Source organism: Plecotus auritus, assembly GCF_963455305.1.
Source record: "Plecotus auritus genome assembly, chromosome: 12".
NCBI lineage: Eukaryota > Metazoa > Chordata > Mammalia > Chiroptera > Vespertilionidae > Plecotus > Plecotus auritus.
The window spans coordinates 22406193-22425655 of NC_137778.1; the positions used below are offsets into that span (position 1 = coordinate 22406193).

At 38.2% G+C, this 19463-nt stretch overlaps 1 protein-coding gene across 2 annotated transcripts in view; it reads right to left on the reverse strand.

Moving 5' to 3' along the window:
- RALGPS2 (Ral GEF with PH domain and SH3 binding motif 2) overlaps window positions 1–19463 on the reverse strand; it is a 127969-nt gene that overhangs the window by 66928 nt on the left and 41578 nt on the right. For both annotated transcript variants that reach the window (XM_080648351.1, XM_080648350.1), the window contains exons 2-4: window positions 17368–17511; window positions 12310–12414; window positions 11425–11475 (exon numbers count right to left, since the gene is read on the reverse strand). In XM_080648351.1, coding sequence (XP_080504477.1) covers window positions 11425–11475; window positions 12310–12414; window positions 17368–17424 — 213 coding nt within the window. In that variant the 5' untranslated portion in view covers window positions 17425–17511. The remainder of the gene's footprint in view (window positions 1–11424; window positions 11476–12309; window positions 12415–17367; window positions 17512–19463) is intronic.

The window sequence follows — 19463 nt, forward strand, 5'->3', positions numbered from 1 at the left end:
TGGGTCCTCCTCTGAAGAGGCTTGAATCTCAAGAGATTCAAGATCATGATCCACAGATCATGAAAGCCGAGCACCCCACAGCCCAAAGTAAAGCCTACCATTTGTCAAGCCCCATTCAGTCAGAGCTTCCAATCGATGTGTCTCTCTCACATTGATGTTTCTCTGTCTCTCCCTCTCCAGCACCTCACTCTGAGCTGACAACCAATGACCAGACAGTTTAAGAAACCTCTGATTAAAGGATTGTTGATCCCCTACAGGGTCTGCTAATAGAATTCAAAGGGCTCAAGAACTTAGATGTAAAAAAATTAAATTTGTATTCTGTAGTAACCTCTAACTGAAATGACATTCCTTTTCATTATAAATGAAAAGAATTAGCAATTATTGTGACTACAGGTTACAGAAGAATTAGCAATTATTGTGACTGTCACTAATAAAAATAATGTATTTTCAAATTGCATTACAAGATACCTCAAAAACACTTACAATTATCATCAATATTATGCTCTCTCACCTCTAGGTCTTATTTAATAGATTATTAAAAAACACATACATTGCTATATAACAGTTTAAAAATATTTTGATAAAAGTATTTTAATAGAATTTATTTCCTTTCATTTAAAAAAAGTGTTCAGCCCTGGCTGAGTGTCTCAGTTGGTTGGAGCATCGTCCCATACACCAAAAGGTCTCGGGTTTGATTCCTGGTCTGGGAACATTCCTAGGTTTTGGGTTCAGTCCCCGGTTGGGGCACATTGGGGAAGCAACCAAGTGATGTTTCTCTATACCTCCCTTCCTCTCTTTCTAAAATCAATAAACATATCCTTGGGTGAGGATTAAACATGAATGAATGAATGAATGAATGAAGATAAAAAAGTGTTTAGTTCCACAGGCTTGTCTGCTGAAGGGGTACAAGGTTCAAAATAAGAGCCCTGCTGGAACACCAAAGACCACCAGAAAAAACCCAGGATCTATAGGAAGAAAAAAAAGAACTCAGGAAACTGAGTTAGGGCAGGGAACAAAAGAAAACTGAGAAAAGAAAAAGACAAAACCACATAATTATTATTCTCAGATAGGTAAGAATAAACACTGCTCCCATTAGAAAAACCAGGAGGATTAAAAAAGAAATAACCAGAGTCAAAATAGAGCTTTTGGAAATGAAAAAAAAAATTTAAAACATATATATACAGAAGAATTGTGAGATAAAGTGATAAAATCTTTTGAACAGTAAGCTAAAAGTAGGAACAAAAATGTTATGTTAATTAGAAGAGTCCATAAGAGTCAATATCTGAATAAGAAAAATAATTTTAAGAGAGAACAGAGAAAATGGAAACTTACACATACACAAGAAAATTCATGAAAATGCTCTAGATCTTGAAGGACAAGAAAAGATGTGTCTAGGACAGGGGTGGGCAAACTTTTTGACTCGAGGGCCACAATGGGCTCTTAAACTGGACCGGAGGGCCGGAACAAAAGCATGGATGGAGTGTTTGTGTGAACTAATATAAATTCAAAGTAAAGGAGCGGAGGGGAGAGCAAGAGAACCGGATAGAACAGCCGGATCCGGCCCGCGGGCCGTAGTTTGCCCACGGCTGGTCTAGGACCTATTACAATGAATTAAGAGGAAAAAAAGACTCAAATGAAGGCCTTGCATCAAAAAAATTACAACATACTAGACACAAAACCATAAAATCTGTCAAATTAAAAAACAAAAGAAAAATATATCACATACAGAAAAACAGGAATCAGGTGGTTATCAGATATCTCAATAGCAACACTGGAAGCTAAAAGACCACTGAGACAATGCCATCAAATTCCTAGAATTCTAAATCCAACAAAAATATACATTAAGTATGAAAGTATACTACAGACATTCTCAGACATTCAAGTCTCAGAATTTTCCTTCTATGCACCTATTCTCAGAGAACTAGTAGAATGTGTTCCATTAAAACAAACTAGCAAATTAAGAAACAGAAAAGAGATGGGATCCAGGAAACCAGAAGCCAACAGAGAAAGAAAATATTTGAAATTCCCAGGTTAACAGTAAAGTGAGATCCTGGAACAAAGCGCTGAGCAGACCTTAAGAACAACAGTCCCGACAGTAAGTACCAAGAGGACAGTGATTCTAAGAGCCTTGAGTCTCTGAAAGAGGAAAGGTATCTGAAGTGTTTAAACACATTGAGTGGACACACTCAATACATTCACATCTGGCAGAAAAATTAGTGAAAGTACAGAAAAGCTAACAGAAGTTATTAGCTTAAGGAAAACAGAATTTAAGAAATCATGGCTCAACTGTAAAGAATAACTAAGCCAAGAATAACTTGTTCTTTACAACTAAGCCATGGTTGACTGATTCACGTCAAAATTGTGACACAACTATATGGGAAAAAGAGGAAGTGAATTGTGTAAATGTGAGGGGAAGAGAATATATGAGAGTGAAATCATCTTCTATAGTAGAGAGTCAATAAATCATATCCAAAATTTAAAAAATCACAAATAACAGGCATTTAGATTTTGAAAACTGGACATAAACTCCTCCAAGGAGGAAGAGCTAAGAGACTTAGTGTGGGGCTCAATGGTGGAGGCTGGAAGGGTGAGAGCAACTGGACTTGGGTATTGCTATTTATGTTCTCTTACGGAAATATTTAACTTCTTAAACATGATGCATACATTTCTTCAATAAAATTTAAAATGAAATAGAAACTAACACAAAGGAATGGACTGAGTCAGGGAAAGTTTGAGGAAATAAGATACTACAATATTCCCAAGAAAAATGTAGTTCCCTCGACTAGGATGGGTCAGTGGATATTGAAGAAAGTGGTATATTCAAGTTATTTTGGAGGCAGACAGGACTTGATAAAAATTTGCATTCATACAGTCAGTGTAAGCCAAGGATGAGGTATCCAGAAGTACTAAGATTTCCAAGTTTCCGACTGGAGCAACTGAGACGGCCATGCTGAGGGAAGAGATGACAATGCTTCAACACTGCTGATAAGCAGTAAATACTCTGAAGAGATAAATTACTAACATTTTTTTAAAATATATTTTATTGATATTTCACAGAGAGGAAGGGAGAGGGATAGAGAGCTAGAAACATCGATGAGAGAGAGACATCGATCAGCTGCCTCCTGCACACCCCCCATTGGGGATGTGCCCACAACCAAGGTACATGCCCTTGACCGGAATCGAACCCGGGACCCTTCAGTTCACAGGCCGACGCTCTATCCACTGAGCCAAACCGGTTTTGGCAAATTACTAACATTTTTAAAACCTAAAATTAAATTATAACTATCAAATTTGATATTACTGAAGAAAAAAAATAAAATGACAGAAGCAACTCTATAATAAAAAAATTGCTTGGTACTCAGCCTAGATATATGCTCATTTCACATTATATTCTAGTGCAGCCAAAAATATTTAGTGGTAGATAGTACATTAACATAAAAGTAACATTATATAATTGTATTAGAAAACATCCATCTGCTAGAAAACATTGTTATTCCTCCTAAAAATCAGTCTTATACAACTATATAAAAATGCCACATTTTCAGACAAAATTCCTGAAATAAATACCAAATTTGTTTTTAACCAATTAATACAATTTCCAAATTTATAATAATGCTATGATCAAAGTATCTCTATCAAATTGCTGTTAAACTTACTAATCCATTCAATGCAGCCATTTGACAAGGAGTTCAAACTAAATTATAGAGCTTTACATAAGGCAAATTTCATTTGCCTGCTAAAAGGCTATGCTATAAATAATGAATATCCCTGTATCTTTTCCTACATTTGTGATCATCTCCTAAAAATATAGTACTACGAGTAAAATCAGTAGGTCAAAGAGTATGAACTTTTTCAAGGCTTTGAGGTCTAATTGCCACCTGAATTACTGAATTTATATTAGCACTACACAATAGTCATACCAAAACTGGGTATATTTAATTATGAATTAAGAAAAAATTCTTAATTTTTCTTAGAGGGAAGGCAGGGGAGGTAAGAGATCAACCAAAGGATTTGTATGCATGCATATAAGCATAACCAATGGAAACAGACAGTAGTGGGGTGAGGGCCTGTGCTGGGGGCCTGAGTGGGCGGGGAGAGGTCAATGGGGGAAAAAGAAGACATATGTAATACTTTCAACAATAAAGAATTAAAAATAAAATAAAGAGTAGTTATGTTTGTTAAATAGAGAGAAAATGGGGAGTGGGGGACTGTGAATCACCTATGAACCCACCACCCAAAGAAAACCTATACAATACACATCTTCCCAATCTTCTTGACGTGCTTATGGGACCTGGAATTCTGTTTCTTTATAACAGCCATTACACCTGACATTTTCTGTGGGATTTAATCTACTGAGATTTTTTGCTTTAAAAGTTCTTCCCATCCTGAGAACAGATATCTTAACGGCAGCAATAAAAATAATAGTTAACACCAATTTAAAGATCACTATGTGCCAGGCACTATTCTAAGTGCTTTATACATACCAACTCATTCGATCCTAACTTCACCATTATATTATGAGTAGAGGCCCAATGCATGAAATTCATGCAAGAGTAGGCAGGCCTTCCTTCCCCGCTGCTGCTGGCATGGGCTTCCCTCGCAGCCCCCGGCTTCCGTTCGGAAGGTCGTCCAGTCTAATTAGCATATTACGCTTTTATTATTATATATAAGTAAGGAACTTAGACAAAAGTACTGGTGACTTATGGCTTTATGTTTTACATTTTTCTTCAAATGAAAAATGCTGAGAGGTTTTAAAAAATTTAATTCTTGGAACATTTCTACATCATTAACTTAATGGGAAAATATGTTGCCCCTTTAAGAAAATTTTGTTTGAAGATGGGTAGAGGGGAATGAATGAATCTGTTGTCATATTACTTGGGGAGCAAATGGATTAAAATTCAATTGGAGACCTCCAATGTATAATTAGAAAATATGACAAAATAAGGTTTTTAAAAAAATTACTTAAGATGGTAGTTTCTACTACAGAAAGTATTTCCCCTTTGAGACAATGTTACATTACTAGTCCATCTAACACAATAAACCACCAGAACTACAGAGATGGAGAACAGACTGGTAGTTGTCAGGAGTTAAGAATGATGGGGTTGGGGGCAGGAGTGAGATGGGTGTGACTTAAAGGGGAAGGTAGCACAAGAGAGAGATCCTTTTGATAGAATTGTTCTGTATCTCTACTGAGGGGGTGGTTAGACAAATATACACATATTATAATATGTCACAGACATGTACTGAACTATATGTCTGTAAGATGTAACTCTAGGGGAAACTATGTGAAGAGTAAATGGGTAAATGGGACTTCTCTGCACTATTTTTTTTGCAACTCCCTATGAATCTATAATTACCTCAAAATAAGAAGTTCAACAACAACAAAGACCCACAGTAATGGATTATAAAGCTGAAACTGCATGGACCCCACCACTTCCTTCTGAAACCCCAACATGCACTTATGGGTAGCTGGCCTTCAAGCTATTTTGTCCTGCCCCACCTCCAGCTCTCAACAGTCACTAAATTTCTCTGTGAGTAAAAGAAATTGCCTTTTCCTTTGTCTCTACCTCTTCTGTCTCAGACTCTAGGTTCTTCTTTCAAGTGACATGAAAATACAATCTAAGAAATAAATTCTACCAGCGTCATCTTGTACCCTGGTCAAGAGTTATTGTATATTAAACATCTCTCATGAACACCAAAAAAAAGTTGAAGTAATTAGTGACTCAAAGGATGTTTCTGACTTAAGAATAGAACTGATTTAATTGGAGTAAAAAGCCTCCGTTTTAGCAAAGGCTCAAGGAACTATAGCATTTAACTTAATTTTTAAATCAGGCAGTGATGAGAAATCCTCTAATAGTAACTCTAATACAGAAAGGCAATTTCTTAATGGTCATTAAAAGTGTAATTGAAAGAGTATTCATGGACTCATCTGTTCAAGTATCATTTTGAGCCATGAAACTGTTAAGCCCGATTTCCAACTGCATTTACTTTGGAAGCATGTGGGAAGGCAAACACCACAACTGAGGACCACCTACCCTGTGAAAGAATTACTGAATTTCACAGGAGCCACAGCTTCTGTCTTGTAGGTTTGTTCTGTAAAGTCAAATTCTTGATCTAACTTTCATCCTGTAGGTTCCAACACTCTTAAAAGGACTGCTCTAAGGGTGATGTTGTAGGGATACCTAAAGATAGAAGAAGAGAAAAGGCCAATATAGACCAGCATGTAGACAGAGACTGAGGAAGAACAGAAAAAGTGATGGAATTTGTAAAGACTGCAGGGGCCCAGGAAGCCTCACAAGATGATAACACCTACCGAGGTACACTGGCTCAAAAGTGGGAAGCTTTAAAGGGGTAGAGTATATCCATTAGCATTCAGCCTACATGGCTATTTAGAAAGATGTCTCAGCCACAGATGAAGTCCTCACTATGATTCCTGTATTTTTAATCAACAGAATAAGCTTTGAAATTAGCATTCTTCCTCAAATTATGTAACTCCAATGTAATATGTGAAATAAAAAATATCACTTCTGCCCACTGGTTGATCATCGACCTATGGACCAGAAGGTCACGGTTCGATTCCGGTCAAGGGCACATTGCCCGGGTTGCGGGCTTGATCCCCAGTGTGGGGTGTGCAGGAGTCAGCCAATCAATAATTCTCTCTCATCATTGATGTTCTATCTCTCTCTCTCCCTCTCCCTTCCTCTCTAAAATCAATAAAAGTGTGTGTGTGTGTGTGTGTGTGTGTGTGTATATCACTTTTCATCCTGGCCATGTGGCTTAGTTGGTTGGAGTGTTGTCCCATACACCAAAAGGTGGTGGGTCCAATTCTCAGTCAGGGCACATACCCAAGTAGCAGGTTTGATCCCTGGTTGGGGTGCATATGGGGAAGCAGCCGATTGATCTCTCTCTCACATCAATGTTTCTCTCGCTCTCTCTCGCTCTCAAATCAATTTAAAAAATAACTTTTTTCTAATATACTCATTCTCTCCTTTTCCCTCCTCCCATTACCTTAACCATTTGTATGCCATAAGTGTCTATAGACGCAAGAGGCGGACCTTTTTTAATTAAATTCAAAATACCGTGGCAGTTAACTGGTTAAAGCTGCCTCCATCATGAGATCCAGAGATACAGGAAGTTCATGGTGATAAACAGCAATGGTGTGAAAAGATAAAACAAGTGCCCCGCCTCTGACAGAACAATCAGTCGACTCCAGTCTAAGGAAAACCTTCACGTCAACAGGTCTCTTGCTTTCTTCAAACTTCTCACTGCATTCATGAACTGTTTACATTTTAATTCTATGCAAGTGATAATCTTCATTGAACAAGATATTCCTGATGTTGGAACTTGGGATGTTACCATGATGACAGTCTCTCTGCATCCACTAGAAACTCTGCAGAGGGAAAGCTCTTTCTACATACTGTCAGGAATAACTCAATTCAAAGTTTTTAAAAAATGGCTTAATAAACAGAATTTCCTATTATGTACTTACCCTCATTTTAACCAGCATTCTTCCTCAATCTCTAGTGCACCCCAGTTTTACAGGAGGGGCTTATCGATCCTTTGTATTTAAAGTCTGTTTGCTGATAATCTATATGCCTTTATTGTACTGACCTCCAGAACAAATAAAGTGTGGACTTTTTCTTTGAATGGAATACAAGTCAGATGACATTCAATCAGAGCCTGACACTTTAGGAACACTTGAGAACCTCAGAGAGGCAGACATTATCTAATGTAATGACGAACACACTGTTCCCTCCGTCCTTAAGACTTACAAAAGCACCACAGAAATGCTCCTGAAGAGGAAACCTAACTGCAAGCAGGTTCCTGCCATCACTCATCCTGTCATGAATGACATCATGCTCATTCTGTTATAGTACACATGGCAATGCCTTTGGAAGAAACACAAGCTTTATGGAGCAGCAGAGGTCATAATTGACCAAAAAAAAACCCTATGAATGCAATAAACATGGAAAAACCTTCAGTATACAGTCACTGCTTCCTCAGCACGGAAGGACTCACACAGGAGGGTAGCCCTCTAACGGTGTAAGAGCTTTCTGCAAGAAAACAAGCATGCATGATCGAAACAGAAATCACACTGGGGAAATCTATACCTATAAGGCACATGGGGAAAGCTGAACAACAGTCGAGCTTCGACTAAATACCCCAAAATTTATACTACAAATTAACGAATGTCCAGAACCATTAAGCTAAACTTCTGCCCTTACTAAGTCTTGAATAACTCAGACTAGGGAAGAAAACTGAAAATGTTCTGAATTGTGGGCAGAAGAAAAACCCCTCCTGTTTCCACAGAATATTACTGAGTGTCCTCCCCATCACCGAGAGAAGTCTACTTACTGGGAGGAGAACAGAATCGTGAAAAGGTTTTGTGTAAGGGAGGTGACTATCTGTAGAAGCTTCCGAAGTTGGCCGTGCTGCTGGGACTAGTGGGCAAGTGGAGATTCTTAGGATTTCTGTGGCACGAGCTATGGGATCAGCAGGGCCAAGTATTCAGATGGAGAGGGATCCATTGGTACACAGATGACCCAGTGAGCTGTCCCAGACCTAACAACATGCAGACACTGAGAGATGCTCATATTTCTAGAGACAATGAGTTGCAGCCTTGTGAAAACATTGTACTCTTAATAAATGTCCTTCAGACTTGATAGGGAAGTAGAAGGAGAAAAATTATTTAGGAGGTAAAATCAATTGGCAATATTGGAGAACAGGGAAAAGAGGATAAAGGGAGAAGGAGAAAGAATGACTTGGAGGTTTCTGATTGGAATGAAAAATGGGAAGATGGTACAAATCTCTCAGAAAGGGAACCTTAAAAAATAATACCAAAGCAAACACTTTGTAATTATATTCCTATTTAGTATTTTTGAAATTACCGGTGAACTTTCCTTTAATATTAAATTCTTTTATTGGTAAACATACTTTTTCCCTACCATGAAACAAAAAAAATGAGAAGCCAAGTATCAAAATCTGTTCCTTTGCTAGCTGGTTTCAGTAGTTAGAGTGTCTGTCCTCAGACTGAAGGGTTGCAGATTTGATTCTGGTCAAGGGCACATACTTCAGTTGCAGGGCGCATATGGGAAGCAACCAATCCATGTGTCTCTCTCAAATCCGATGTTTCTTTCCCTCTGTCTCTTTCTCTCACTTCCACTCTCTCAAAAAAAAATCAATGGAAAAAATATCCTCAGGTGAGGATTAACAACAACAAAAATCTGTTCTTTTGTCTTCTTTCAATCTGTGTTAATTTCAAGAGTGATACAGGGTTGGAGAGAAACCAGATTAGCATTATGTTTGATTCAGAGGTGCTCTTAAAGACATGATTTTGATTCTGTATAGTTTCAATGAGTAAAGACAGTCCCTATGTAATAAAAAATTACTTTTCACACTTCAAAGATAAGGGAGTTAGTTCCTACAGTGAAATAAAAGGTTTGGAACTTTTATTTCCCCCGGAGCAATTCTGAAGTGTAAGGCCCATCAGACGTGATCGATAAGCAGCTTCACCAGAAAGCGACTGCACTTCTTGTAGTTGCTCCTTCCTTCCTACAGGTCAACAACAAGTTTAGGTGGAACTTTTAGCAAAATTCTGCTTCACACGAAGCCTCGGGAATACAGACAGGAATTCCACAAACTGATGAGAATTACAGGGTCCTACTTAGGGCACTGAATTAGCAACAGGAGGTATCTATTTTAATAAACAGAAATGGTCTCTAGTATAGATAACTGAGACCTGTGTGGTTCAATCACCAGCCTGCCAGTAAAATTACTAAGCCACACAGGATTCAGACTCTCATCTTCAAAATTCAAATTTAGTACACTTTTAATTTCAGAAAATGTGAATAAATCATCACCTGCAATAAAGGTACATATGAATATACAAACATAATAATGAGCTTTAATTTAAATAGTTCTGGTATAACTAAAGATTTTACAGTTTCATAAAGTACACACCCACACACACACAACACAAAAACACAGCTTTTAAAGTTTTTTGTATGTACTGAGACTTGAACATTGGTATATTGGACAAAAACAAAGATAAACTTACTAGATTCAGTGATAACCACTACCTTTTCATAGTATTTTGTTAAATTTTAACAAAATAATTCCTTCATTTTTAAAAGAATTCCTTCATACTTTAATGAAACTAATACTCTAACTACATAATGAGGTAGATACCATTTTATGCTACTAAGTAAGATGAACTCATTAGACTGGCTGACATCATGGCTTAAACAATATTTTGTCAAATTATTCCGCAGCAATAGTCTTGACAAAATAACCAGTATCTGGACAAACAATTTGGAAAACAATGTGAAGATGCTTATGCTCTACAACTCAGTAACTAATGTGCTCGGAGTACAGATATCAACATGGATGCTCCTCAGCAGCACTGAACATAAGCAGCATGCTAAAGAAGACAAAAAAATAGGATTCCATTTACATAAAGAATGTAAAACCTGCAATAGCACACACTGCTAAGGGATATATGTGCTTGCAGAAAAAAATATATTAAGTGCACAGGAATGACACACAGATCCGCACTGGATAGTGGTGGCCTTGGTGGGAGGAGGGAAGAGAGGAGATGAATGTAGGAGAACGCAAAGCAGCTTCAACAGTACAGGTTGGGTAGGTACATAGGAGTTCTTATTATTCTTTATGTCTTATTTAAATATTTCATGATAAACTAGAAAACATTTTTCTGCCAGATGACAAAGTCCAGTTTATGCTGCCAGATGTCATGTAATCTTGGTGATTATGAGTGATGGTTTTCGAGGTGGCATACCATCTAGCCCTCCCTCGATCGCTCACCTCCTGCTATCTGTCCACTATAAACTCACTGTAGAGCTCACTGGCCTTTGCCCTGGGTTTCACAACTCACTCCAGTAATAGTTCCCCTATGTAAGCATCGTAAGTGGCTTACAGTGGTTAGATGCATAATAAATGTTAGTCTCCTCTTTAAAAATACAAAACAAAAATGCCTTTTTTGATTCTCTCTTCTCTCCAAAATGTCAACATAATGTCATATTATAAAGTCATAAAATAAAGGTATTAGGGAAAAGACAACTGGAGTAAGTTGTGAAACTGTGTCTTATTCTCATTCTCCCATTAAAAAGCTTCAAAGCCTTGGGTAAATCATTCAACCTCTTGAAGTCTATTTTCTCCCTTCACTAAAGTCATGAAGCCAAATCAACCAAAATGACTCCTATAGTCCTACATATGACTGAGTGATGTATAGCTGTGAATACCACTTAAGCTTCTGAGGCCTGAATAATATACAGACAAGTTACACCAAGAGCTTTAAACATTTACAATTTAGGAAGCATAATTTGACAATTCTAAAACTTCTTAATTTGGGATACTATAATTGCCTATTTTGTATATTTAAAAGAAAAGTTCTTTAGAAGTACTCACATCTGGTTGAATGGCTTTAAATACTGGGACATCCATTAGCGTTATTTGACCCTGAAATAAAAAGTAAAAAAAAAAAAAAAGACAATTTCTTCTTTGGAATTCCATGATAATGACATATAAATTGTATAATGACATATTAAAGTGATATTCTGTACTAAAATATATATATTGAATAACCAAGTCTTTACCAGAAAAATGTCAATTTATAAGGACTTGAGAAAATGAAAATTGAGTCCTAGTACCATAAAATAAATATAAGTATTTCGAATTATTTCATACCTATTCCTATTTTCTTATGCGATAAATGAGGTAAAATTAAAAAATAAAAATAATTTTGAAAATTTGAACACAGTTATACATGAAATCAAAACCAAAAATCAGATCTACGGTTCATGGAGCAGTGTTCAATATCAGGAAATCAATATATTCTGTTAATAAGTTAAAGGAGAAAGAGAAATAAACATTTATGTCATTTTTCTGGGTAACTTTCATGATATTGTAATGCCTTCAACTTTCATTTCTCAATTTTTTAATTTACAAAAAGTAAAAATACCCCTAACATGTCAATAAAGTACGGTTGGCTTGGGGAGGTGGTACAAGTAGGGACTACAAAAGCAATTACCATGAAGGTAAATACTTACTATTACTTACCAAGCTGAAATAGAAGTTTATGAAGCTGCTCTAAAAATATCTACAGCTCTTCTTACCTTCCCCATTTCATCCCTCCGCTTGCTCCATCCTTGGGCTACTCTCCCTTTTAATTCCCACCCCCAGCTTTGTTTATTTACTTTTACCAAGTCCTCTGCTGATCCTACAAATTCTAACTCAATAACACCAATAGGTAAACTATGTGCAAAAACTGGAGGAAGGAGGGGGAAGGCTTACCGCATATTCCTCTGGTGTAACCTTAAGAATATCAAATACCACGGCATCAAAGCTTTTCTTCAATTCAGACCCCTTGTCACTTAATGATTCAGAACTGCTACTTTTCTGTTAAAGTAAAAGAAAATGCAGCCATTTTAATACTATCTCATAGTCAACGTCGTAGAAACGAGATTGGCATTAAAAACTGAGGAGACCAAGTGGAGTGGGTTAACAGATGCTGCAGGAAAGTTGGGCAGAATGTGCTGCTTATCTGGAAAAGCACAAGATAAAGGGTCAGGCAACTTGAAGCCTAATCTCCACTTCAGGTGTTTAGGTTCCTCAGTAAGACATTTTGTTGTGTGTCAGTTTCCTCACCCTGACAACCCTATCATTTCTACAGAAATATAAGATTTTAATAAGTTCAATGATTTTCAAATGGGTTAAAAGGGAAGTTTAAAGAGAAGGATATACCTATTTATACTAGTAATTTTTACACTAATTTTTACTAAGGAAAGGTTATTTTCATAACATAAACCACAAGAAAATACTCAGAATTCTACTAATTAAATAATCCAATACTATTTGTGACGTGAATGTCTGTCTGTGATACTGCAATTGATACTATTCTTCCTATTATATTACAAACTAGAGGCCTGGAGCACGAAATTCGTGCACGGGGGAGGGGGAGTATCCCTCAACCCAACCTGCACCCTCTCCAATCTGGGACCCCTTGAGGGAGTCCGACTGCCTGTTTAGGCCCAATCCTACTGGGATCGGTTTTAAATGGGCAGTCGGACATTCCTCTCACAATCCAGGACTGCTGGCTCCCAACTGCTCGCCTGCCTGCCTTCCTGATTGCCCCTAACCACTTCTGCCTGCCAGCCTGATCACCCCCTAACCCAGCCTTGGGCAAATTATGGCCCACGGGCCAGATCCGGCTGTTCTATCCGGTTCTCTTGCTCTCCCCTCCACTCCTTTACTTTGAATTTATATTAGTTCACACAAACACTCCATCCATGCTTTTGTTCCGGCCCTCCGGTCCAGTTTAAGAACCCACTGTGGCCCTCGAGTCAAAAAGTTTGCCCACCCCTGCCCTAACCTCTCCCCTGCCAGCCTGATTGATGCCTAACTGCTCCTCTGCCAGCCTGTTTGCCCCCAACTGCTCTCCCCTGCAGGCCTGGTCCCCCCCAACTGCCCTTCCCTGCAGGCCCAGTTGCCCCCAACTTCCCTCCTCTGCCAGCTTGGTCACCCCTAACTACCCTCCCCTGCAGGCTTGATCGCCCCCAACTGCCCTCCCTTGCAGGCCTGGTTCCTCCCAACTGCCCTCCCCTGCTGGCCTGATCGCCCCCTAACTGCCCTCCCTTGCAGGCCTGGTTCCTCCTAACTGCCCTCCCCTGCTGGCCATCTTGTGGTGGCCATCTTGATCCACATGGGGGCAGGATCTTTGACCACATGGGGGCAGCCATCTTGTGTGTTGGAGTGATGGTCAATCTGCATATTACTCTTTTACTAGATAGGATTTAAGTGTTTTCTACTTTATGGTTACTATTTTGTTTGAATTTGCTATTATTACATGTAGACCAAAAGATGGCTTTTGGCTCTGAATATCTTATTTCTGGTCAGTTTCCATTTCCTTTGTACCACGTGATAAAAATGTACTCTGCATCTTTTGGCTGAAATCAGAGCTTCATCACTGTAATAATATTTAGATTATGCTCTACTAAATGGTAGCAGGAAATCAGGCACAGTTCATGACAAAAAATTTCACCAAAGTTTCCGTTACCAAGGTTAATATGTCAGCCTACCAGCTGATAGACACCAATTTTGAGCACTTGTCCTATGCCTCAGTTTTACTTTTCCCCTCTCTTTCAGGAGCAGCTAATTATTAAAATCGTTACAAAGGAAGGGGTCCATCATTAATTCTGGAAAGCTCTCAACCATAATTACCTCAAATATTTCTTCTGCTCCCCTTTCTCCTCTGGCAGTCCCACTGTGCTGCCACTCTGTCACTGTACCACAGTGGCTGGACAGTGTTCCACTTTTTCATTCCATAAATGACTTTTCTAGTTTTATGTGATGTGTTTAATCTCTGTAACTACGACAAGCTTACAGTATGTCAACAACATTATTTTATGTCCTAAGACTAATATAGAAAATTATTCATAATGTTAAGCATTCAAACAGAATTCAGTTTAGCAGTATACACTGATCCAGTAACTGCCCAGTTAACTAATTACATCAGTCAAGTATTAACCTGGTAATTAAACATAGCGGTAATTTTTTCCAAGTTTTTAACTGCTTCAAGACAAGCTAGCAAATCACAATGGTAGTTTTCCTGGTCATGAAGATGAGTAATCACTTTCCTTTTGTCCTTACAATTACGAGGGATGTGCTTCTATCTGCTTTCCCAATACCAGTCAACACAACAGTGATGATAAGAAGCTAAGCAGTACTTAAGCATAATGTACTCTAAGAGAACAGTTAGTAACTCTTTATTCAACACAATACCAAACAAAGTACACATTTCTAAAGTCTGAAACAAAGTTTACTCTAACTCTACTGATATTGGAAGCTTTGAGAGCTCAGGTTAAGAATGAAGGTACGTAATATTTTCAACAATAAAGATAAATTTAAAAAAAAAGAGACACTGAGAAAGAAGAAGTCAATCACCCAGAGAAAGTATCTTGTTCATTCTGTAAGCTTATCACATTTATGAGAAATCTGCGTTTTAATATATTAATAGATCTAGACTTTAAGAGAAGGTGAAAACTATTTTTATATCTGAAGCCTGATGTAATTCATTCACTTTTAGGAAAGTCAACAAAATTTTGTATAGAAGTGAAATGATCCATTTTATTTAACAAATAATTGTGTACTGCTTCATGTAATACTAGACAAATGTTTCAGGACATATAGTTATTAATATGCTATCCAGTGGTCGGCAAACTGTGGCTCGCGAGCCACATGCGTCTCTTTGGCCCCTTGAGTGTGGCTCTTCCACAAAATACCACGGCCTGGGAGAGTCTATTTTGAAGAAGTGGCAATTAGAAGAAGTTTAAGTTTAAAAAATTTGGCTCTCTAAAGAAATTTCAATCGTTGTACTGTTGATATTTGGCTCTGTTGACTAATGAGTTTGCCGACCACTGTATAAACATACACATATAGTTAACGTATTAAAGTAATATGAGTATAAATATACCAAGTAAACATATATATAATACAAACATACATAAACATATAATATAATCCCTGAGGAAGAAAAGCTATGTATAAATTTGTAAAAAAAATTATTAAAAAGTATTTTTTTAAGTGATAGTTTCAAAAATAGAAAAGCTCCCATCTGTTTAAGGGATCAGGAAAAGACTTTCCTAAGAATATAGCATTTGAAACAGGTTTTGAAAGACAGACAAAATGTATTTTTTGTGCAGTGAGAAGGAGGGACACATCACAATGAGAAAAGAAATTCCAGGTAAAAAAATGACATAGGCAGGTATAACAGAAGCAGGAAAAGCTAAGGTTTATATATATTCTTTCATGAGACTATAAATTCATTTTATAGAGGATTAGCAGCAGTTAAATCCATTAGAGAACAAATTTAGGGCCATTTTGAGAAAAGTCTTGAATGCAAGGCTGAGGGTCATTTGTATTTAATTAGGCAATGAGGAACCACAAATAGTTTGGGGGTACAATAAAGTTTAACAGCTGTATTTGAAGAATACTAAAATTGACCTGCAGTCAATTGGACCAAACCCAGCTTCGTAGAAGTATAATATCAAACTAAAAAGCTGTTGCAATAATTCAGACAAGAATAATAAATGACCAAACGAAGACAGTGCTAGCGGAAATAAGGAGGAAAGGACAGGACCCTAGAGATCAAGTGTGGGGGACAGGCTCTAAGGCAGCTGCCAAGGATCTCTCTCTGCAGTCACACCCTTGTGTAATCTTCTCGACTTGAGTAGAAGCAGGACCTCTGACCTGTTTCTAACCAACAGAATAAGCAGAGATAATGGGATGGCACTTCCAGGATTAGATTACAGAAGACAGTTAACTTCAGTTTTGCAGTTAATTGTGATGGGCAAAGGGGAAGCAAGTGAATGAGAAATCTAAAAATTTAAACTTAGATAGCTAGAGAGATGGAGATACTATTAACAGAAGTCAGAGAGAGGGGATGGACTATTTTCTTTACAGGTTGTGCAGCAGTAACTTGATTCTGTTCGTTTTGCAATTAAAATGTCTGGTCCTTCAGAAATGCTTAATAAAATTTATGAGGGAAGCCAGAGATAGAGATAAAAATATGGAAATTATTTTTATAAGACAAGTAATAAAAACTATAGGCTTAGAATAATTTCAAAAATAGCAAGGCCCAAATAATTGTTTGGGGCAAAATGAAGTTGAAGTTATTAAAGAAATTTGAGGTCGAGTTGGTTAAAGGGCCATTATTCTCAGGCTATACAATACAAGAAAAATAAAGGAAGAGCACAGAAGCTGGATGCTAAATTAAGGAAAGCAGGCAAGTACCCTAGATTTACAGACAAAACAAAAGAGAAAAAAAAAAGTGAGGCAAAAATAATGGAGATATTAACCAGAGAGGTGAGCATCGGTTCCATCTTCATCTCCATCCTTAACTCTCTAAGCTACAGCACCAGAGTAGCCCTTTCTAATCCAGCCTCATGGCTCTTTAATCGCCTTCAATGGGCTTGGAATCAAGGGATCTAGACAGGACCAAAATTATACGTACAATTCCAAATAAAAGAATCTTTCTGTTTCATTTACTATTGCCCTCAAGGTTCATGTCATGTAAAAATACCCATAAAAGAAATTCTAGTTGTCCTTTAGAACTAAACCCAAGAAAGGATTTTAAGTAATCATTATTTGTCAAGCATTTTAAGTAGATAAGGATTAGCTGTTTTTATGATGCACAGTGAACATCTAAATGGCACAATTAAAACGCTTGGTTTTTAAACTAAAAAATTTTAGCCCTTTTTCAAGTCCTGATTTAAATCTGTGAGCAACGATAATGCTTGAAAAGTTAGAATGCCAGGTCAGAAACTTTTCAAGGCAACTTCTTCAATGTCTTACCTCCGAAGCGGTAGCAGCAACATTAACACTGCTTGCCTGCCCGTTCAGTAGGTCCATGCTTCCCACAACATCAGTCCTGCTGCTATGTTAACAGCACAGAAGACTGACTGCTTCACGTCGAAGGCCACAAATACATTATTATTCCTGTAAAAAAGAAACTAAATTTTAAATGGATGTTTAATTATTATTGGAAGTTTAAGAAACCAAATCCAGGCCTATCACCATGTCAAGAAACACATTTTTCCAACTTTACCGAACTCTTTCTTATTTCAGTTAAATCACTAAAGCCAGTTTGAGGACAACCCTATATGCTATTTCACATGATCAGAAACACCAAACGGATAGTGTTCAATGCATGTTACTGTTATGGTTCTTCATCATCAAAGCAGAAGTGCAATTTTTCACTTATTGTGAGAAAAATTCAAAAAAAATTTTTTTACTTTTAAGTAAATAAAGTATAAAAAAACACGTGGCAGAGTAACACATGGCCTAACAATAAATTTTTAGAGATCTAAATGACTCCCTTTAATCAACAATGAGTAAGTTTACCACGGCTAACAATCTAGTTTACAAAGACATTACAAATAAATAAAGTACTATGGAATGTGTAATAAAAATACCACAATATGTATTTATTTGTATAGGGTTTTAAAGTTTATTGAAGATCTTCAATCCACTGACTCACTTACCTTCACAACTACCAATAAGACTAATTAAGGAAGACATTTTACTCATAACACAAAGAAACAGCCTCTGAGGACAGAGGATGGTAAATGAGCAGCCAAGAATAAAATTCAAGCTATCTAAAATTCTGGTCAAATATTCTCTCCACAACACCGTATTTCTTCCCACTTTACTAGAAATTAGAGTATTTACCTGAGGTTCTAATCCCTTTCCACAAACAGCTTCACCTATTTAGGGCAGAATTTCTTCCTCTCTGAAAATTAAAGGAGTAAATAGGCCTTAAGGCCCCTTTCCAACTATAAATTTCTATGATCGTTTTTGTTCTTTTTTTAATTTTATTTTTCAATTACCGTTTACATCTAGTATTATTATGTATTGTTTCAAGTGTACACCATAGTGGTTAGACAATCATATACTTTATAAAGTGGTACCCCGGATATTTCCAGTACCCACCTGGTATCATACATAGTTATTGCAATAATCTACACTAATAAAAAAGAAAGATGCAAATTGACCGTACCTTCGTGAGGCCCACCAGCCAATCAGGAGCATGCAAATTAACACAACAAGGATGGTGGGTTAATTTGCATACACAGACACTGAGTGGCTGGGGATGGGGCAGGAAGCCTGTGTCGTCGCCATGGCGATGACGCAGGCATTTCCCACCACCCCAGCTGCTCCAGGCCCCTGGGCAGCATGGGAAGGCAGAAAGGCAGTTCCAGGCCAGAGCAAAGGCAGAAAGGCAGCTCCGGGCCAGAGCGAAGACGGTGCCGGCAGCCAGGGAAAGGAAGGCCCATTCTTGCATGAATCTTCGTGCATCGGGCCTCTAGTCTATATGTATATATAAGGCTAATATATTAGGTATCCATCCGACCCGTCACTACGACACACAATGACCACCAGGGTGCAGATGCTCAATGCAGGAGCTGCCGAGCTGTAGTGACTTGGCAGCAGTGGTTCTCGGGTTACACACCCCGAAACCAGAGAGAAGGGAGCCCGATCCCTCACGGGGCCGTGCGATTCCATCTTCGGCCATGGGTTATGTCGTTGCTGGGGCACTGTCACCCTGAATCTGGTTTACTGCACACTTGCGTTTGCGTTCCACACCCTGTGTGACAGCAACTTTGCAGAGTGCTCTCTTGTACTTCGTGACCCCTTGGGGGATGTCAGAGAGCTGGTTTCGGCCTGATCCCCGCAGACCAGGCCGAGGGACCCCACTTGCCAGAGGACCCCACTCACTCCACAGATGCCCTTTGAGCTAGAGCGCTACCCTCAGGGGCAGCTGGCCAGGAAGGGACCGCGGAAGGTTGGCTCTAGGGCATGTCCGGCCCATCTTGCCCAGTCCCGCCCTGCCAGCCACCTTCTAAATAATTTCCTGTCAATGTGCACGAGTCTGTGCACTGGGTCACTAG